At 37.8% G+C, this 23,415-nt stretch overlaps 1 protein-coding gene across 1 annotated transcript in view; it reads right to left on the reverse strand.

Annotated features, from left to right (window-relative positions):
• The window catches only part of LOC150109208 (plexin-B-like), a 792,153-nt gene that overhangs the window by 516,592 nt on the left and 252,146 nt on the right, over window positions 1–23,415 (reverse strand). Inside the window, exon 6 of the mRNA XM_090406262.1 lies at window positions 17,179–17,355. Coding sequence (XP_090262388.1) covers window positions 17,179–17,355 — 177 coding nt within the window. The remainder of the gene's footprint in view (window positions 1–17,178; window positions 17,356–23,415) is intronic.

Below are 23,415 nucleotides of genomic sequence, written 5' to 3' on the forward strand. Positions count from 1 at the left end.
GTCATATCTGCAGCTGAGGACTGGTTTGTGCAACAAAACTTTTTTTTTTTTTTCAGAGAATTGCAAATGATACAGCAGTGTTGTAACAAGTGTATAACACTTCATGGGGAATATGTAGAATAATGTGTAAGTTACATGGTTCTACTTCAATTCTTTCATGGTGATTATCATAACTTTTCAGTACACCCTCGTATATGATCAAATGAGCATACTGCAGTGCAGTAATGGTTAAATTTAGGCTTAAGACTGCTTAATAAAGATTTTTTTTTTATTATGTATGACAAAATAATTTGAAATGAAAAATAAATAAATAAAATATATTTTATTTATATGCATGAATCATACAGAAACAGATTTGAGATTGATGTAAAGAATAATGCAGTAGAAATGTGCCAGAGGGAAGATAGTGAGTATGCTGCCTCGATATGATAATGCAGAGCCAGAAAGTAATAATTGCCATGTGAATACTAGCAATATAGTTGTTTTTCTGTATACAAATGCCATGAGTATTTGTATTTGTATATATGAGGTTAAGAATAGTGGGAATGAGTTTCTGGCATTGATTGACCCCCCCCCCCCCCCCAAAAAAAAAAAAAAGATAGCTGGTATCAGTGACACTTGGTTAACTGAAGAGAATGTTCTGACAGGGATAAATATCAAGGGGTATAGAATATTTCAGCAGGATAGGAAAGGTAAATGCAGTAGTGGAGTGTTACTCATTATAAGAGAGGAATTGTGCTCTCAAGGTATATAATATAATCAGAGTAAAAATTACACTAAAATCACTGCACATATGGTGTGAGATAGAAGTCTATAGGACAAAATACTTAATGGGATGTTGCTATATATCATTTAGCCAGGAAATATAGATGGTGATGAGCAGGACACTATTAGGCAAATTACTTTGGCAAGTACAAAAGGATATTAACCATAACAATATAAACTGAACAGAAGAAGCAACATATAGTACCAAATTACCGAGGGAACCAAATTCTTCAACTTCTTGAGGGATAATTGTTGTAGGTAGCACGTGGAGGAGGGAATATGAGGATCAAGAGTTTTGGACTTGGTCATGGCATCAGAGGATCTGACTGTGACTGAGATATCATACTTGCCCCCAAATGGTGAAAATAACCATGCAGTCCTGACTTGGAGGATGAATAGACATGTAGAAGTAACAAGGCAAAATAAATTTATGCAGAATTATAAGGCAGGCAACTATCATAGAAATCAGCTTGGAGCAGAATTTTCCTTGCAAAACAGCCAATTTCACAACTAGAAGCCAGAGTTCACCCACATACAAATTAGCCAAACATTTAGCCAAAATGCTCTCACGATATCCTTCAGACATAAAAAAAACTCTGCACACTTTAAAGCCAGTACAGAAAACCTTGCACTCCAACACACTGACATTATGGTCAGTTTCGTACCTCCTCTCTATTCGCCATTGTCCCACTTAAAGACACTTTAGACCTTATTCAAACTGAATTTCCTCCCAATATTTCAACCTTGTTTAAGTTCATTATGAACTCCAGCTATTTTGTTTGCTAAGGAAAATTCTGCAAGCAAATAGAGAGGGGACAGCTATGGGCTCTATGCTTTCTCCTGCCTCCAGCTAATTTCTTCATGGAAACATTTGAAGAGAAAGCTCTAAACTCTGCCCCATATAAACCCACTATTTGCCACACTTTGTTGATGATGCGTTCTCCATCTGGCCACATAGTCCTGGATGTTCGCAACATATTTTTAACAAACCTAAACAATCAACATCCTAGGATCCTGTTCACATTAGAAAAATAAAATTACAACAGTCTCTCCTTCTAGACTCTTTAATTACTTCCCAGCCTGATGGATCCCTGGTATTCTCTGTTTACAGAAACCCACACACACACACACAATTATATACTGTGTGTCAATACAAGTATTTATGTAGCTACATATCAGTGGTCCCCCTCTCTGAACAGTATGGAATTATTAAAACTTTATATAACATGGCTAAATTAATTAGTTCTGATAACAGTGCTCTCTCTCTCTCCACTAAACTTGACCACTTTCACAAAAACTTCTTAGCCAATGGTTACAATTCCTACCATATCCAAAATATATTAAAATCCCAAACCTATACACTCTCTCCCCCCTCTCCAGAACAGACTACACCAAAGCTATCACTATTCCATATATCCAAGTCACATCCGAAAAACTAACAAAAATCTTAAAAAATTAAAACCTTAATTAGCATCCCTTATCTGTTCCACCAAAGACCAGCCACAGTTTTTCTAGACCTGCCCAGGTGTTTATCAGGTCCCTATAGTTGTAAACTTGAGCAGCATGGCCAAACAGGTAGGACAGCTGAACATCAGAATTGCTATTTCCATCACTATAGCCCTCAAGAGTTGCTGACTATCCTTTGGACACCTGCCATAGAATACACTGGAAGCAAGTGCCTTTAGTTGCCAGCAGTGCAAGGACTCCTGTGAGAAAATGGTATATGTGGAACTACAAGGGGGGGGGGGGATTATGAAGAGCTCAGGAGACAGCTTGCGGGTGTAGCGTGGAATGAGGAGTTAGCTGGAAAAGAGATCAATGGAGCTTGGGGGATTTTCAAAAACTATCTAGTAGATGCAATGTCTAAATGTATTCCAAGGGTGAGAAGGTTAAATAAGGTAGGTGTGAGATGGATGAATAAAGAGATTAAGCATGCGATACAGAGAAAAAGGACACTGTGGAGGCAGCATAAGAGAAGTGGAAATAACCAATTTCATGAAGTCTAGAAAGACCAGGAAAGGAGGGTGACTTGGTTGGTGAGAGTAGCTAAAGAGAGGTATGAACAGCAGTGAGCTAATGAAGCCAAAAAGAATCCTAGGGAGTTCTTTCGATATGTAGCCAGCAAAAGAAAGAATGATTATGGAAGGATGACATTGATTGGAGAAAATGGTATAAAGACAGCTGTTGCAGAATGTGTGGTGGAGATACTTAATGACCAATTCATAAAGGTCTTTCAATCTTGTCAATGTGACTTCATGGAGAGATTGAGAGCAGTTGATGATGATGGGGAGGAGAGACTGACTGTAAGTGAGCAAGAGGTGTTTTGGGAGTTGAGTAAACTAGATGAAAATAAGGCTGTGGGACTTGATAATATATCACCGCGTATTCTGAAGGAATGTGCCAGGGAGTTGACACCTGCCTTGACATATTTTTTTAATACGAGTCTTGCACTTGGTCAAGTTCCTAAGGAGTGGAAGGAGGGCATGATTGTGCCACTTCATAAAGGAGGTGATTGAACTCAATCATCAAACTATAGGCCTATCTGTGTGTCAGGTGTTGTGGTTAAGTTGTTGGAGAAGCTTGTGAGAACTAGGATCCAGAGTTGGGTTGACAACAATGGTATTATCTTTGATGAATAGCATGGATTTGCTAAAGGGAGGTCATGTTTTAGTAATCTACTTACTTATTACAATAAAGTGACTGCTTCCTTGGACACAGGAGAAGGATACGCAGTAATACACTTGGATTTCGCAAAGGCTTTTGATAGAGTATCTCATGATAAGTTGACAGTCAAACTAGAGCGGATGGGGTTGGATATTAGATTGGTACATTGGATTGGAGACTGGCTATCTGATAGGTATCAACAAGTTGTGTTATGGGGGTGCGATATCCAGGAAAAGGAAAGTCACTAGTGGAGTGCCTCAGGGGTCTGTTTTAGGGCCATTACTGTTTAACTTGTATATTAATGATATTGGTGAAGATTTGGATGGAGATATTCAGTTGTTTGCATATGATGCAAAGTTGAGACGAACCATAAAGAGTAGTGAAGATGTTGTGGCCTTGCAAGAAGACTTGAATAAATTGAGTGATTGGGCACGGAAATGGGGATGTGATTTCAATGTTGCAAAATATAAGGTTTTAAAATTTGGAAAACAAAGATGGGATGCAGAATTTATGCTTGGTGAGAATATATTGTTGGAGGTAGAGGAAATAAGAGATCTGGGGAGTGATAGTGGATAAGGATCTAAAATTTAGAGGACACATCGCCAAAATTGTGAAGACAACACAAAGGCTTCTGGGAATGATGCAGAGGACACTGATGTGTAGAAGTAGGGAGATTCTTGTTCCATTGTATAAGGCTTTGATTAGGCCACACATGGACTATTGTGCCCAGATTTGGTCACCGGGTTTTCAGAAGGATGAAGAGATGTTGGAAAGGGTCCAAAGGCGACTGAGTAAGGAAGTTTCTGACCTCTGGAATGTTGAGTATGAGGAAAGATTGAGAAGATGTAATTTGCAGAGTCTGGTGGAGATGAGGAAGAGGGGAGATATGATAGAGACCTACAAGTTGGTAAGGGGTTGTTATAGGATCAATGTTGGAGAAGTTTTACAGAGAATAGTGGAAGATAGGGGAGAACCAGAGGTCATCCCTGGAAACTGTATAAAGAGGGTGTGTGAGTAGGGAAGTGAGAGGCAGGTTTTTTTCGTGCAGAGTTGTGAATGTTTGGAATGCCTTGCCTGAGAGTGTGGTGTCTGCAAGGAGTTTGAGTGTGTTTAAGACATGGTATGATGGATGTGTGTGTGTGATAAAGGGACCTCCCAGATGAGTCTTTGACTCCATGAGGTCTTGGAGTAATAATAATAATAATAATAATAATTTACTTCATCACAGCAAATATAAATACAAAATATAAATATTTGAATCTTCTTCTGCCTTAAGAAACTACCCTAATATCAACAAATTTGGTTACATGAAACTGCCCTAAATTAGGAAAATTCTCATCCTCCATACTTCAGCCCAAAAGCCAAGGATGTCCTATTTAGCTCATTGGGGCACTATTTAAGACTTTAGGCCTACTCTCAGTCTATGTGTTTCATTACTTAATGTAGTGCCTGCATGCACATATTTTATTATATTTTGTTCTCTGATGATGGCAATTTGACTTTGCCAAAATATTGGAATTAAATTTATTTCAGTTAATATTAGTCTATGTTATAATTTCCTTAAAAAAATACAGTTAAAGATATGAGATTAGTGGAGTGTATTGGATTGGTAACTGGCTTTTTGGTAGATTGAAAAGTTGTATACAGAAGGAGCAGTATCAGGAAGCAGGGGTGTGCCAGTTATGCCTGGCACCTGTGTGCAAAACTATAGTTGGCACCCCTACCCCTATAAAAAAACACTTTATAAAAACGTTATTTTTAATATTTGATGCCAATAAAGTGAGTATTTCATTTTGAATTTTATCTTCTAAATATGAGGACATATTTTTAAAGTCAGAATCATTAGCTACACATCGCGTGTGTTCTGATATAAAAGGATCAAACTTTTCTAACATCTCAATGAAAGGGGAGGGATTCTGCTTTTGGCTTTTGATGAGAATGGACATATTATTTTAGACTGAGCCTGATTAGATTGCATACAAGGTTTCTCAGAAATCTCACATTGCACTGGCGCTGACATAGTTTGATTCCTACTGTCTCCCCCCTCTGCATGAACCATGCAAGAGGTCAAATGGCCGGCACGCCCCACCCGCAATGAGGATCAGTGGTGGATTTAAGGTTTTATAGGGAGGTAGGTTTCAAATCTGTGGCCAAGTGAGATACTGATACTCCTTTCCCCATTTAGTAGGACACTACAAGGCTAAATATTGCTAGTAGACCACCTTCTACAGGATTCTTTGCTGGCAGGCCCCTAGCCCTGCAGGATTACATATACTCCTCTCAAACAATTTCTGCCGGCAGGAGAACGCCACTCGGATATGGAAAACATCAAGGAGCAGATCCGGATCCTTAATAAGGAGCAGTCAAGATGAAGGAGTCAAAATCCAGCCAGCCTCAGTCACTGACTACAGACAAATGACAAAATTAATGGATAACAAAAGTCTTCCTTATCACACATTTGCTTTATGCAGTGAAAAGAATCTCAAGGTAGTAATTTGCGGGGTAACCGAAGGTATTTCTAAATGCACCAACTGTGGACGACCTCACCCTACCAAGGGATGCATTACACACCAGAACCACAGGTCAGCAGCAAAAACTATCCTTCCAAGACACTACAGCAATACTCAAGGCAGCCGTGCAGGTTGCAACCCGGTCCAAATAATCTCCAGCTCGACAACTCAGGAAAGAAAACAAACTACAGCAATGACCAAAACTAATGCAGCGGTCGCACAAACTAAGGCTGTTCCATCCCACGAATAAATAAGCTCTAATATCTAACATCAGTATTAACTGACTCACTAGCTACCATGTTACAAGAATTTAGCATGACAAATCCTTCGCCATCCTCCACGAAAAGATTCCTACAAGGTACCCACTCAATTTTGACAGCCCTCAATAATGAATAAAAGAAAATTCCATCCCAACTCTCTCATGATCACTGCATGGAATGCAAATGGACTGAGTAACAAAATTCTGGAATTGCAAGAGTTCACTCACAGACACAATCCTGATATAATATTAGTAAATGAAACACATCTCAGGCCAACTAATAACCCCAAATTACGGAACTATATTATGTACAAAACAGACAGACTCACCAGCAGTGGAGGAGGTACAGCCATACACATTAAAAACTACCTAAGCCACAATGTTCTGACAAATCCACAAACCAAGACCCTAGAGATAACAGGCGTTGAAGTTCATACCAACAATGCTGGCAGTATCAAAATCTATGCTGTATACAATCCACCCAGCATTCCATTACTGGTATCCGACTTGGACTCCATTCTCTGCTTCACAGACTCCATCATCATGGCTGGTGACTTTAATGCCAATCATACAGCCTGGTATAGCTCCACAATCAATGACAAAGATCGAACTCTAAACCATTACTCAATACAAAATTCTATTGTTGTAGCTGGAGCCACAGAGCCCACCTATCACAGCTCAGCTGTACTTGACATAGTCATCCTCAAAAACATCAGATACCAGTATCAGTTGGAAACATTAAATGAACTTTCTTCCGACCACAACCCCCATTCTGCTTAAACTCAGTACACAAGAGCAATTCTCCCCTCTGCACTCTTTCATATCTTGGGACAAGCTCTCCAGAATTCTCCCTGCCCACATTGGCCCAGTCCCTGTTATTCACACTAAAGAGGAGATAGACTTTGCTGTAAACAACCTAACCAGTGAAATCAAAAAAGCAATAAAGTCAGTCACCCAAACTACAGTCTTTCACCCTAGTGGTTGGATCCCCGAGGAATTCACGGATCTAATCAGATTGAAAAACAAATCCAGAAAGAGGTACCATAACACAAGAGCCCCCACAAGATAAAACAAATCTGAATAAACTAAATAAACAAGTCCGTGAAGCTCTCCAAAAACATCGAAACCATGATTGGGAATCCAAGCTAACGAAGCTAAACCCAGAGGACAACTCCATTTGGAAGTTCTTGAGACCCCTCCACACTAAAAGGCAACTTTTACCCCAAATTCAGACGAAGAAGGGAATAGTCCATACTGACAAGGAAAAGACAAAGGCTCTGGTAGACAGCTTGGAAACTCAATATAACCCCTCTTATTAAAATTTGAACATCAATCTTATCTACAGGGGTGCTTAAGGGTCAAAACTGTATAACCGAGAGGAGAACTCCACATGGCCTTTAAAGGAACATTAGGCCAGGGCTTCTGACCTAATGTCCAATCCTCACCTTCTCGTGGTGCACCCTGTTGGGTATCTACCTGGATACTGAACGAACGAAGATGGGCTGGCAATTTAGGATTTAGCAGACCAAATTGTATTCTTATTGGTTAAACCAAAATAAAAAATGATGATACAACATGAAAAAATTTTATACCGGCTGGAGCGTCGCCTGGTTAAACAAGGCCCCCATTGTTTTCGCCAGGGAACCAGGGCGAACAGTGAAAAGTCAGCTACTAGAACAAATCTGAAAACACACCCCAACTCAACATCACCAGAGTTAACGATCAGTACTATCAACATAAGAAGCCTGAATGGCAAAGAAATGGAGCTAGCTGAGGAATTAGATAAGTACCAGATCGACATAATAGGGGTGACTGAAACAAAAAAGACCAAAACTGGTGAGATCTTTCTGAGCAATAAATACAAAATGTTATATTCAGGCAATGAAAATCAAGTAAAAGAAGGAGTAGCCATAGTATTCAACACAAAATACGAGGCTAATCTTCTTGAATGGCAGGCTGTCTCAAGTAGAGTGATGTGGGCAAATATGAGAATGGGGAACTGGACAATGAGACTTATTTGTGCCTATGGTTCCACAAAAGATTCTACCAAGGTAGAAGTGGAGGAATTTTTTGATGGTTTAGAAAAAGCAACTGACACAATGAAAAAGGAAAAGTTGGGGATCTGAATAGCAGAGTAGGAAATGATTGTCAGACATACAAAAATATTTTGGGAAAATTTGGAGAAAAGAGCAAAGCTAATAATAATGGCAAATACCTGTTGGATTTCTGCTCAGGACATGGACTGGTTATTACTAACACCATGTTCCAACATAAAAATGTGCACAAATTCACATGGAGAGAAGAGGCAAGGAATAAGAAAAGTCTCATTGACTATGTTACTGTTCATAGTGATGTTTTCTTCCTGGTGTAGGACACCAGAGTGTACGGAGGATTTGAAATTGGAAGCGATCACCATTTAGTCTTCAGCAGAATAAAATTGAATTTCATATTGAAAGGAATAACATGTAAGAAAGTTTTAAAGCAAATAAAAGTTGAGCAGCTCTCAGATGTGAACTGTAGACTAAAATACACAAAGATTATTGAAAAAAAAAAATGAAAGAGTTTGAGAACAGGAACCAAACCTTGGAGATTCAGTGGCAAGCCTTGAAGAAAATCCTGATTGATTCAGCCAGAGAGACATGTGGGGAGGTTGTCTGCAAGGATAGAAAAATCAGGACTCCATGGTGGACACAGGAAGTTAAAGAGGCAGTGAAGGAAAAGAAGAAATCATATCAAAAGTTCCTGGCAAATAAGTCAGCTTTTGCTCTTAGAGAATACAGAGACAAATGTAAGAAAGCGAAACACTGTGTAAAACTAGCTAAACAAAAGTCATGGGAGAACTTTGGCAAAAACAAAGAAAATAAATATCTAGAAGGTGGTAAGATATTCTGGAGGTTGTTGAAGAAGCTTAGAAATGTAGGAAAGAGTGTGCTGTAAAAGGAGTTAGAGATGATAAAGGTGACATGAAAACAGGAGAAAAAGATATCCTTGGAAACAATTTACTTCGAAAAATTGCTAAATGAAACAAGCAGTGATAGCACAGTGGTAAAAAACACTCAACAGGCATACAGTCAGGAACACATATCCATACTTGAAGTAGAAAAAGCCATCAAAGGCTTGAAATGTGGAAAGGCAGCAGGAGTAGATGATATTCGACCAGAAATGCTGAAGTATGGTGGTATAAAAGTCTTGCAGTGCCTACACTGCATAGTTCGGAAAGCCTGGACAGAGAGACGAATTCCCAATGATTGGAGTAGAGCTCTAATAGTGCCCGTATATAAAAAGGGAAATAAAACTGAATGTGAGAATTACAGAGGTATTTCCCTACTGAGTGTTCCTGGCAAGATCTATGCAAGTATACTTGAGAAACGGTTGAGAAGAATTGTGGAAGAAAAGCTTGGTGAAGAACAAGCTGGATTTAGGCCAAATAGAGGCTGTCAGGATCAGATCTTCACTTTACGGCAAATAGTCGAGAAAACATGGGAATATAACAAAGATCTGCATTTAAGTTTTGTTGATCTGGAAAAGGCATATGACAAGGTGCCAAGAGAGAAGCTATTCAATATGCTACAGTTATATGGTGTCAATGGGGCATTATATCAAGCAATACTTAGTCTGTATTTGAGTTGTAAGTCAGCAGTTAAAATTGAAGGAAGTACAGGGAGATGGTTTAATGGTAAATCTGGTGTGAGACAAGAATGTACATTATTCCCTCTGTTATTCATTATCTATATGGATCACATTATGAAAGAAAGTGGTATTAAACATGATATCAGAATTGGAGATGTTAATGTCAGCTCTTTGCTTTATGGGGACGATGTTATACTTCTAAATAAATCCACTACAAGTTTGCAAGATTCCCTAACTAAATTGAATAACTGTTGTAATAGATATAGTATGAAGGTCAGCATTACAAAGACAATGAAAATAGGTAGAATTGTTGAAAATGTCAACTGTGTTGTGATGAACAGGGAACCAGTGGAACAAGTAAAACATTTCAGCTACTTAGGCACGATTTTTAGTGAAGATGGTAAATTAAATATGGAAATAGACAATAGAATCAACAAAGCTGGTATGGTAGGAAGTCAATTGAATAAATTCATATAGAATAAGAGAGAAATTAGTCGGAACACTAAATTAGCTGTATACAAGACAGTGTTCAAACCAGTTTTAACTCATGGATTTGAGAGCTGGGTCAGAAGTAAAACACTTGACCAAAGACTAGAGACCGCAGATATGAGAGTCCTGAGAAAGATTAGAGGCGTGAACAGATGGCATCAATGGCAATATCATATTAAAAACGAGGATATTAGAAAAGAACTTGACATTGTCGGCATCCAGGAATGAGTTAGCAGAGCTAAGCTCAGTTGGTATGGTCACGTAAACAGAATGGGCAAGGAAAGATTAGCAAAACAAGTGTTCTCTTCCAGGTTGGCTGGAAAACGACCCAGAGGAAGACCAAGATATAGGTGGATTGATATGGTACAATGTACCGTAGACGATAGAAATATAAGATCTGATAATGATAATATTGGAGTCTTGACAAGTAACAGACTGATTTGGAGGAAAATTGTAGATAGGAAGTTAGTAATGGTGTAAATTTTTCATGTAGTACTATCATATCCTGTAAACCCCTTGAGGGTACATGTCAGGAATTTGATGATGATGATTTTATCTGCAAGATTCACCGCCGAGTCAAGCAGGCCATAACACAACAAAAGGATGAACCAGAACCTGTCACACCCTCTTTTCCAGCAGAAGTTATAAATATCATAACCCACCTGAACAACAATAAGGCTCCAGGTTCAGATGGAATCACAAACAAAATAATCAAACTACTCCCCAGAAAAGCCATTGTGCATCTAGTCAACATAATCAATGCCATCCTCAGACTCAAGTATTTTCCCTTAACATGGAAGATGGCAGATCACGCTAATCAAAAAAGATCGGAAAGAACTCCCAGCTCCCTGAAAGCTACAGACCTATCAGTCTTCTGTCCAGCCTTGGAATAATTGCTGAAAAAGTCATCCTTACAAAGCTTCGATCAGAAACAGATAAACTAGGTATAATTCCTAATGAGCAGTTCGGATTCAGAAAAAACCGCATTATAGATGCTGCAAAGGCTTTTGATGAGGTATGGCATCAGGGTCTTCTCTACAAGCTCATCACATTCAATATACCAACTAATCTAGTAAAAAATAATTCACACATACCTCAAAGACAGATTCATGCAAGTCAAAATAAATGAAACTGTGTGAACCAGATGCAAGGTCCTGGCAGGTGTGCCGCAGAGCTCACTCCTGGCACCCCCTGCTATTTTCTATCTACATAGCTGATATCCCTCAAAACCCAAGCTCAACAATCACTGCATTATATGCAAATGATACTGCATTATTAGCAAGATCTCTCAGCCCCAAACTAGCCATCAAAAGACTCCAAGGGATGCACACATTAGAGAAATGGTTGATGGACTGGAGGATCCAAGCAAACCCACAGAAGAGTTCAGCCATACTGTTCACTAGAAAGAAGTTTCAGACCAAGGAAGACATATCTACTAGGAGTTAAGATCCCATGGCAGAGTGAAGTCAAATATCTCAGCGTGATGCTCGACAAAAAAAACTCCAATTCACCAGTCATATAAAACACATAAGCTCGAAGACATCCAAAGTAATTGCGCAGCTCTATCCCATGATCAACAGAAAAAGCAAGCTGGGCATTCAGAACAAACTACTCATATACAGGATGGTAATATGCCCAGTCATCACTTATGCATCATCTGCATGGAGATGCATAAGTGATGAATTTGAATACAAATATTCAAAAGCTGCAGAGAATACAGAACAAATGCCTGAGAATGAGTTTAGATGCCCATACTTTATCAGAAACTCCCAGATTCACAGAGGTCAACATTCCCTACATCACATCCCTCCTCCACGACCTAGCAGTAAAGTTCTTCACCAAGATAAACAATCATCCGAACCCACTGATCAAGCAAGCTTCAGACTACAATGAAGCAGAATTCTGCAAACAAAAGACACAAGTCAATTCTATGCTCAGCTGTACAGAGTTAATCTCATTGCCCTTTCAGGGCGAGCTTAAAGCTCAATAATTCTCCACTCAAAGAACTTTCCTTCTCAGACAAAGGGGAATATGAAAAGCATTTATGCTTCATTCACCCATCAAACCAGTATTGTTCTGCGAACATCTCAATGCATTTTTTAAAAAACTGCCATTGTTGCAATCGTAAAGTTTATTACTTTTACCACGAAGGGCTAGATTTTGTTAGCCTAAAAACTGTACTACAAAAAATTATTCTTTTTATAACTTCATACCAACGTTTCCTTTCATTATCTAAAACTGTTTGCTGCAATGATCAATACAAGTTTTATTTTTTAAGAATGTAATTAATTCTGTCCATTTTTTGTTGTTCAAATGATTTAAATTTTTCTCATGATGATTCGGGTACATTGCAAGATGTTGCCTATATTCTGCTAATAACAGCAGAATATAGAATAAAGTTAAAAACTGCAGCATATTCTCTTATATATACGTTTAGAGCAAATGCGAGCGTGAACAAGATTAAACAAATTCAAACGCGCAACATCCTGTAAAAAATAAACTCACGCAAGTTCAAGTTTTTACTTGTTTACACTGAACTACTTGTTAGAACTAGGATCAGAATAAATTAAGATCTTAAGGAATAATAATAAATAAGTGATTATAAATAATTTGTTTAAGACAAATCTATAAAATATAATTAAAATTTAAACAAAAATGTAATTTATTTTGATATAATTAATGAATAATATATTTTTTTTAAAGTACCTTGGGTCGGTTGTCGAGAGGAATGGTGACCTGGATGAGGAAATACAGCACCGAATAATATGCGGTTGGATGAATTGGAGGAAGATGAGCGGGGTCCTGTGTGACAAGAGCACAGGCAAGGAAGATGGAGGTAGCGGAGATGCGGATGTTGAGATGGATGAGTGGTGTGACAAAGAAGGACAGGATAAGGAATGACTACATCAGAGGGACGGTTAAGGTGGGACCAATTGGCAAGAAGATACAAGAAAGTAGGCTGAAGTGGTTCGGACATATAGAGAGGAAGGGAGAAGAGTATGTTGGTAAACGAGTGGAGTATATGGAGTTGGAGGGAAGGAGGAAAAGAGGCAGACTCCATCCTTACTTCGGACTCCATCCTTACTCTTAGGGAGTAAGGATGGAGTCCGAAGGATGCCCTGGACCGGAGAACTTGGAAGAGGAAGGTTAAAGATTGGTGCGCCGACCCCGTTTAACATGGGATAAGGCAGAGTGAAAGAAAAAGAAGATATTTTTTTTTAAAGTATTTCCTCCTTGAAATCTTTACTATCCTGGCGCATGTGTGCATTGCACACATTGCTGGTGTGCCCCTGTCAGGAAGTAGAAAGGTCACAAGCAGCGTTTCACAGGGGTTCAGTACTGTAACCATTATTATTGCCTCTGTAATGCAACTATGCAACTGGAAGAATGACAGTATATTGCACCCTTCGAATGGAAAAGGCTAAGTTCGATTCCTGTCATAATGAGAGGATCTTTATATGGGCTTTTTCATTTGAAGATGAATTAGCTGATCTCATACAGTGGTAGCAGGGATTTTTTTCCCGCAAACTCAGGTTTTTCATCTCAGAAGTAAATTGGCCTTCAGAACACACAAAATATACAGACAAAAAATATTGTTGGTGGTGGTGGTGGTGAAGGACAGTAGATGGTGTTGATGGTAGTTGTGTGTTACAAGTCCTCATTATGAGAGGAATCTTTAGATGGGCTTTTTCGTTTGAAGATGAATTAGTCAATCTCATCCAGAAGTAGCAGGGTTTTTTTTCTCTGAAAACTCTGATTATTCATCCCATATACAGGCAAATTGGCCTTCAGAATGCAGAAATATACAAACAAATAATATTGTTGATGGTGGTGGTGGTTGCGTGTGGCAGGAGAATTAAGTTGGGGGGAGATGGTTAGATGTGTAGCAGAGTGCAGTAGAGTGCCCTCCCAGGATGAGTGCTTCGACTCCTTGGAGGTGTCAAGTAATAATGATAATAAAAACTTGATGTCAATGACCACTGGACTACAGGAAGAGATATTCAGTTGTTTGCAGACGATGTGATGTGATGCTTGGAAGAGTTTAGTAGCAGTGTTGATGTTTTGGCTCTTCAAGATGATTTGAACAAACTGGAAAGTTAGGCAAATAGGGATGTCAGTTTAATACAAAATGTAAAGTTTGAAATATGCACTCCACAGATTGGATACTTCATACTCACTTGGTGGAGTTATATTGAAAGTAGTGCAGGAAGCAAGGGATTTTGGGATGATTGTAGATAGAAATTTGAAGTTCAAGTACATATTTCAAAGGTTGTAAAGACAACTCAGAGAAATGCTGCCTGCAATATTGAGAACACTGATCATAAGAGATAGGAGGATGATGGCTCCATTGTATAAACCTTTGATCATATTGCATGGAGTTCTGTCTCAGATTTGGATTTGGATATGAAGGGGGGAGGGTGAAATGATGTTATGGAGGGTGCAGAAATGCATAACTAAAATATCAGGACTGTACAATGTTGGTTATGAGAATACAATAAAGGCATGCTAACTACAGAGTTTGTTGGATAAAAGTCAAAAGGGGATGGGATGGGATTGAATGAGATATTTAAGCTGTTGAAAGGTTATTATTGGATTGACACTGGAGAGATTTTTCATATGGTAGAATGAGAAGAAGGAACAAAGACAAGTGGGACGGGTATTCCAGGAAGCTACAAAAGGAAATGCTGAGTAACAGGGTAAGAAGTATGTTTTTCATATTGAGAGCACAGTAGAAGGTAGAAGGATGATAGAAGGAGCACAGAATATACTAAGGATGGTAAAAATGCAAACAGTGGATGAGTTTCAAGAGTGGGTTTCAATAGACTGCGTTATCTAGTTTTGATCTCCCATGACGAGTCTAATGACTCAATGGAGGTCAGGAAAATAACAATACTGTGTGGAGTAAGGGATAGGCATAAAGATATTATTATTATTATTATTATTACGGGCAACTCCAGGGAGTCATTAGACTCATCGAGGGAGGCCCCAAATCATTTTCATCACAACTATTCGACATTCATACAGTATCTATCATACCTCGCCTTAAACTCATTCACTGTCACAGCATCCACCACAGACTCAGGGAGCGCATTCCACTCATTCACTACTCTAAAAGTAAAGAACCCAGCTCTAACACCTTTACTAACCACACTTTTGCCCAGTTTCCATGGATGTCCCCTAGTCCTCCCACAACCAGCCCTGTTCTCAAAAATATCTTCTGAATTAATTTTATAGAAACCCTTCAGTAATTTGAATGTCTCAATCATATCTCCCCTCCTCCGCTTATCAACCAATTTTTGCAACCCACAAATCCTCAACCTGTTCTCATACGGTTCATTCCACAGACCTGCTATCATCTTGGTCACTCGCCTCTGGATCCTCTCCACCTCCTCCCCATCAAGAAGAAACCTAGGTGACCAAATCTGAGCACAGTAGTCGAGATGAGGTCTTATCAAGGCTCGATACAGAGGAACAATAACCTGCTTGTCTCTGCTTGTCAACGTATTCTTCAGCAACCAAGTGATTTGATGAGCTGATTTGGCCACTTTTGCAATGTGTCCCCTAAATTTCAATTCCTTATCCACCAACACTCCTAAATCTCGTGCCTCATCAATTTCCTGGAGCACGGTTCCACCAATGCAGTAAACTGCCTCCCATCTTTTCACCCCAAAATGCATAACCTTACATTTTGCCACATTAAATTGACATCCATTCTCCCTAGCCCAGACCTCCAATCTATCCAAATCATCCTGCAAAATTTTGACGTCATCTGCATTCACTATTGCCCTACCCAACTTCGCATCATCCGCAAACAAATGAACTGTTCCTCTCAGATCCTTTCCTATATCATTTATGAACAAATTAAACAGCAGTGGTCCAAGAACAGATCCTTGTGGTACACCACTAGTCACAGGCCGTCTTGTGGACTCTACTCCTGAGTAAACCACTCTCTGATATCTCTCCGTCAACCACCCTCCTATCCATCTCACCAACCCTATGTCCATTCCCATATGCTGCAATTTACTGATTAGAATTCCATGTGGTATCCTGTCAAAATGATTCCTGTTATGCTGATTGGCCGGTAATTTTCAACAGCAGCCTTGGAACCACCTTTGTGCAGTGGAACTATTTTCCATTCTTTCCACCCCCTTGGGACTGACCCAAGGGGGTGGAAAGAGGTATACAATGGTGTGCATTAACACGACAGCTAGACAAATCCAATTATAAATAGACTGAAATGAACCATCATATTACACTCAAATGCTGTTGGCCTCATCAATTTCAACAATACCTTTGGTTAGAAAGACCTGGATTTGAAACTCATCTATGACATAAAGAATCTTTATAAGAGCTCTTCAATTGAAGATTAGTTAACTAGTCTCGTATGAAGATAGTAGGATTTTTTTTCTTCTGGAAAACTGAATTTCTCATCTCACAAAATAGGCAAATCAACAAGAACACACTTAAACTTAATGTTGCTTTAGTCATGACTGTCTCACAATATCTCCCTACTACTTTATAAAAGCTGGAACAAGCAGTGACTCACTAACAAAGTAATGAATTCTATAAATGACTGGGGATGTAATAAACTGAATATGCAAGATATATGACAATGAAATTAAACTGAAATGAACTGAAAAAACAGATGGGCAAAAGAGTTCTTACAATTAAAGCAACTGATGCAATATACACAATCAGTTGCAAAGCTATTTATATGAAATACAAGCTATTTTATCTTAATAAAGATAAAAAAAATCATAAATAACAAATAAGTACTAAATTTGTGTATTACTACTGTATATAATCATAGTGTGCTTAGCATGATTACAATATCTAGTAATGAATAAAACAATATGTTACCTCTTTCAAGTAGCCGTTATCTGTTCCTACAAAAGCCAAGGTATGCTGGCCAGTTGTTGTAGTCATCACAGATGTTAATGTGGTATTTGAATATGTGAGTAATGTAGAAGCAACAATTGGGACAGTACCATTAATTTTCAGAGTTTCACTACAAAAACTTAAGATATTACCGCCCTTCTGAAAGAAAACATAATTGCATTAAATAAATATCCATGTAATATACAGATGTAAATATACAGACTACATGAATATCACATATATATATATATATAGATAGATAGATAGATAGATAGATTGTAATGCTCTCTAATACATTTCTTTCAGTTAAGAAATATTATGACAAAACTGTTTAAAAAAATTACAAAACTTGTTAATTGGGGTGGTTAAAATGGAATGCACTGCTTGAGAGTGTGACAAGTAAGGAAATGATGAATGAATTTAAGGCATCGGTCAATGAGCTTTGTGTATGACACTGGGAATCTCCTAATGAGTCTTTTAACTCCATAAAGATCTAATGATAGTAGTAGTAATAGTCTTGTGACTGTAAATTGTGTATAAAGTTGAAGTTTCTCTAATGGTAAAGAATTGATTTCCATTGGTAGAAAGTCCTACATCCACCCAAGAAAATAAAATAACTATCTCAATAAACAGAGTAAAAAATAATCTACCAGTATTAAACAGAAAATAACCTAAATTCAATGTAGTCAGTAGGCCTGCTTGCATAAAGAATTAAAAACAAATCATATTAATAAAGGGAGATGCAATCTTTTTTTAAAACAATCGTATGTGCCAAACAGTACCATCGACAGGATGTAGCACAGAGGCAGCCTGCCTCACGGCGCGGCTTAATAAGGGTGCTCGTTCAGCCATATTGCGATAGGTGAAGTCGCTACACTAACAATTCCTGTTAGCGTAGCAGTGCGGAAAGAAGTTTTTCCAAGCTTAAACCAATTAAAAATTATTGCAAACAGCAATCACCCAAGAAAAATTGGTTGGTCTAGCAACTATATTGATAAAGGCAGACATAGCTTATAATTTAAATTTAGAAGAGCATATAAACAGTTTTATTGTGCGATATCCCTGTAGAGAAAACATTTAATTAATATTATTATGTAATCGGTTAATCAATGTTTCTCTTGTGATAAAAACAAAATAGCAATTGGAGATTTTCTTATATTTTTGTCTTATAATCCATCAGGGATGATATTTAATTGTTTGCCTCAGGGTGTTATTTAATCTGGCGATGGCCCTAGTGCCAAACATAATACAAAATAAAAAAAACATACTAAAATGTATCTTTGGGATATTATATACTGGAATTGTACTATAACTAATGAGAATTTTTTCTTATTTCTTCCCTCCTCTACTTTTACCTTGTGGCATCGAGGATTTTCTATTCATTTAACCGCTACTGCATCGAAGATAAGGTGGTTAGCCCTATGCCTCCCAGTGTGTATCCTATGTCTGTAGCTACATGTGTTCAAGGGCTGGTTTGCCTGTTCTGGGGGGGGGACAAAAACTCGAGTTTCCAGGTGAAAAAAATCCTACCTCAATTTGAGACCAGCTAACTCACCTTAGTTAAAAGAGACTAGATAAAAATTCCTCACGCCACTGATAAGAATCGAACCCAGGTTCTTTCCGACCAAAAGGCTTCATCTATGCTGACTGAGCTATGGAGGCTCTACTAATGAGAATTATTGCATTGAAATAAAATAAGTTTTATTTCACAAGGTATGGATTTTCAGCCAAAAAAAAAAACCTGTTCAAAAACTCCTATCACTGAAAGTAAAGGTAGATGAATAGAAGCTGAAAGAGAGATATGAAAGAGTCTAAATGCATATATGATCTTGGAATTAAAAGGGAGATGTTAGACCTCATGTTATGAGAATGTGCAAGAGAATTGGCAAGGCCTGTGATCAGGCTGTTTAAATCTGGGCTCTGCTGAGATCCAAGGTGTAAAAAGATGACAAAATATCTACCTTTGCATAAGAAGACTCCAAGATAAATTATAGACCACTCAATCTTAGGAGTGGCAGTTAAGGTATTGGAAAGTTGGTGAAAGGCAGAAATAGGTGAATAGATATATGTACTGTATGAGATGCAACAATTTTGTGAAGGGCATGTTCACTTTTTATAATTCTTCTTCTTCTCTTCAGGTATTAAGCCTAGTGACCTGTTACGGAGCCACTAGGCCTAATTACTGTATAGCCATTTCCTTTAGGAAATGGCTATACAGTGATACTGCTGGGCTTTGCAAAGGCATTTGATAGCATCCCACACGGAACCACACTGCTTGGAAAGAAGTCAATGGACACCCTCATGAGAAAGGTGGATTGTGCCATATAACGAGTCACATGTTTGTAGCTAGTATAAATTAGAGGAATATGATGCTCCCAAGTCAGTTCAACTGTGTCTAGGTGAAATTGCTGCGAGAAGGAACTGACAAAGTTTGAAAGAAGCGTTGTGATAGGTTGCCATGTTGCAGGCCTATTGTTGACAAATTGGGCCATCCCAGGTCAACAATCAGTGATATCATACTGAGATGGAAGCATAGTGAAGAAACTCAATTGCAAATACTACCCGCAGTGGACAACTCACCAAACGTGACTGTAGGGCACTAAGAAGGATGATATGTAAAAACTGCCATTCGTCGGTTGACATATCCAATGCAGAGTTCCAGGCATTAACTAGAACATGAATCTCCACAAAAACATTCAAAAAAAAAAAAATGTTGCGAGTTTCCATAGTAGGACCACAAAATACAAGTCCCACATTACCTGAACCAACATGCAGTATCATCTTTAGTGGTGCAATGAGCATGTACAGCGGTTCGGAGATGCTTGGAAAGCTGTGTTATGGAGCTATGAATCATGCTACACCCCTTTACTGTGGTGAAACTCACCTTCAATTGAAAAAGCCCATATAAAGATTCCTCTCATCACAACTAGAATCGAACTCAAGTGTTTTCCAATTGAAGCAGGGTGACCGCCACTAGTACTTTCATACTGGATCTAGTACTTTTTATAAATTTTTAGTGTTCTAGCACGTTCACCAACAGATCTAGTACTTTTTTCCTTTCGAATAATAATAATAATAATAACAACATGAGAGTTAGACATACGCGTTTAATATTTTTCTCTTCTCCCACCTCCCCATGTCACATTCAGTGACACAAGAATATGATTTCTCTTTTTTTCCTATCCCTCTCACTGTTCGCTAGTCTTCTCCCCCCAATCCCATATTCACGCAATCCGACTGGCATTAGCCAATGAAAATATATTTTTCGCTGTTCAAACACTTCTCGCGCGTTATAAAAAGTCCAGTGTTTTTATTAATTTTTTTAAAATAACTTGTTTAATTCTTCATCGAAAATATTATTATTTAGATTTTCCTTTTAAACATGGACAAGTGGCAAGAAAAACTTTCTAAATTTAAATCTGATTCTAAATCTCAGGGAGAAATGTGTAGTGCATCAGTCAGTAAAGTACATAAACGAGCCATTGAAAGTGAAGATCTCAATGCCAGCCCTTCCCACTCACAAGAAACGACTTCTGGCACAGATAATTCAGATAAAAGAGAAATTGATAATAGTTATGATTCAAATTCAGATTTACAAGGTTCATCTAAAAAGATGAAAAAATCATATAAACAAAAATTCAAAGAAGATGGTTGGAGGATTACATTCTTAAATCCTAGATCAGTTCAGATAAAAGTAAAGGACACACTGCTTATTGTAAATTTCGTGATATAAGCATTAATGGTAGCAAATGTCTATTGATTCATTATGCAAACACTCCAAAACACAAGCAGAATGTAAAATCTAAAAGAAGTACAGTAGATATGATGTCATCATTTAAATCCAATTCCAAATACCAGTCGGAAAAACAAATTAAAGAGGCAGAATTAAGATTATGTGCATATGATGCAGGCAGGCCCCTTCCGTACTGGGGTGCAAAGAGTGCAATGAACCCAGGCGGCACAATTTAGGGACAGTATAATTGAACACGTTCATAAAAAATAGGGAATCAATAATACACTGAACTATTTGTGCATATTTGTCACCTTCGAATGTGAGAGATTTCAGTGAGGGGCTGAGTCGCTGGGTAGTTAAATAAATGGTACGAGCTTCAACACAACTTACTTTAATCACTGCTCTCAGCACACCGAACAAACCCTCTAGGAGTTTCTTGAGTTTTCTTCTTGATGGACCTGTGTTTCACTCAGGATTTCTCCATGAGTGCAGGTCACAAAGATGCCTCCAACGATCTCGATCTTAAGCCTCTCTCTTCCATGTTATACCCATAGATTTCACTAGTGGATCTTTTCATCCTGTAGGTGGTCTTCCTGGTTTTCTCTTTATTCTTGTTACCAGTTGAATATTCTATATGTCCATCTGTTATCCCTGAGTCTGGCTATGAGACCTGCCCATCTCATCTTGCTTTCATATACTGCAGTTACCATATCTTTTATGCCTGATCTCTTTCTTAGTTCCATGTTTCTAACATGTTCCATTTTGCTGTTGTTACAAATCCTACGTTCTATTGCATGCCGAGTTATTCTGAGAGTCTCCTCTTCTTTTCTTGTCATGTTCCATGTTATAGGCAGAAGCGTAGTGAGGCTATGGCCAATGTGGCCCCAGCCATAGGTGCAAAAATTTAGATTTTTAAAGTTTTTTTTTTTTAGAACGGCGCAATTATTTTTCCTCGCCATAGGCGCCAAAATTCCTCACGACGTCTCTGATTATAGGAGTATGTTTGTTTATTATATAAAAATAAGTTTTTTTTTACTATTTGTGTTTTTTCTTTATTTTAATATACATTCCTCTTAATGTGCAGTATGATAAAATGATTCGTAACATGTTACAAATCAATTTTATTATACTTTGGGATCCTTTAATTTTTAATGGAAGGGGGGCATAAACATTTTGCACTCAGGCGACGCAAACCCACGGAACGGCCCTGGATGCCGAACAATCTGCTTTTATGGCTTATGGATACTCTTCCAACTCCATTGAAAACAATTTCTCCTGATAGTGTGGACGCATTAAATGTAACTATCTTATTAAAAATAATATTGGCTGTAGATTCACACAATGAAATCGCAAAAAACTCCTTTGATGAATGGACTCCTTTTAACAAAAGAAAAATTGAAACATTCATCAGCTACAGATTTTACTATTTCTGAAGAGTTAATTAATTTAGCAAAATCTGATAAAAATAATGAATAAATACTTTCAGTGTTTTTCTTGTGGGTGGGAACCCCTGTATATATGTAAATAGCATATTAAATAACTGAAAATTTAATGTTACATTTTTTAAACACTAAAATGAGACTAAAAATTATATGGTAAATTAACACATGTGAAATGCTAGAGTTACAATTGGGACTCTGTTATGATGATTGACAACTGCAGCTCTTGGACTCATAGATGACTACAGTGAGGTGAGTTTTGATGATTTTTTTTTTTCATACCTCCCAGATGAGTCTTTGACTCCATGGGATCTTGGGTAATAATAATATTTGTTGTACATGTGTTAATTTTGCGGTTTTATATTGAGTTCATCTATGATAATAAGGTAGTAATATCGTAAAATGCCCTAAACAGAGTGAAACGAAAGCAAATAAAAATTTAGTACTTTTTTTTTTTTCAGATCTAGTACCTTTTTCCTGCATAAGTTAGTACAAAATATTTTTGCTGGGTGGTCCCGATGTTCTTCCGGAGGCGTAAAAGTATCATGTTTACGGATACCTGTGGTATTAACTAGCATTAGCACTTATGTTAACTAACATAAGTTTACCCTACCTGCGACCTATCTCAGTATTCGATATAACATCGTCACTAAATTTAATCATTTTTACCTTAATATTCAGTTTATTCGTCTTCTTTTTACTGGAAGCAACAGCACCCTTACTTTGAATCTGATCTACTATTATTAACAACAATAAAATGAAATAATTATAAATTATTATTAATTTAATAAATTATTTAATTTATTAAATATAAATAATATATTTAATAAATAAATTATTGTTTATTATTATTATTATTATTATGAACAGTTTGTAATTCGCAGTGAAACACCAAAACACTGATATAACGAGCAATGATGTCTACACAAACAATTCACGAAAATTACGCATCGGTTGATCCACGACAGCATCATGTTGGTAAAAGCTTGCATGAGCGAATGTAGTATCGTATTTTTATATAATGGCATTGGCCATAACTAATAAGCG

The sequence above is a fragment of the Typopeltis vanoorti genome, chromosome 2 (assembly GCF_054136105.1).
Source record: "Typopeltis vanoorti isolate ZY-2024b chromosome 2, IOZ_Tvanoo_1.0, whole genome shotgun sequence".
Classification (NCBI taxonomy): Eukaryota; Metazoa; Arthropoda; class Arachnida; order Uropygi; family Thelyphonidae; genus Typopeltis; species Typopeltis vanoorti.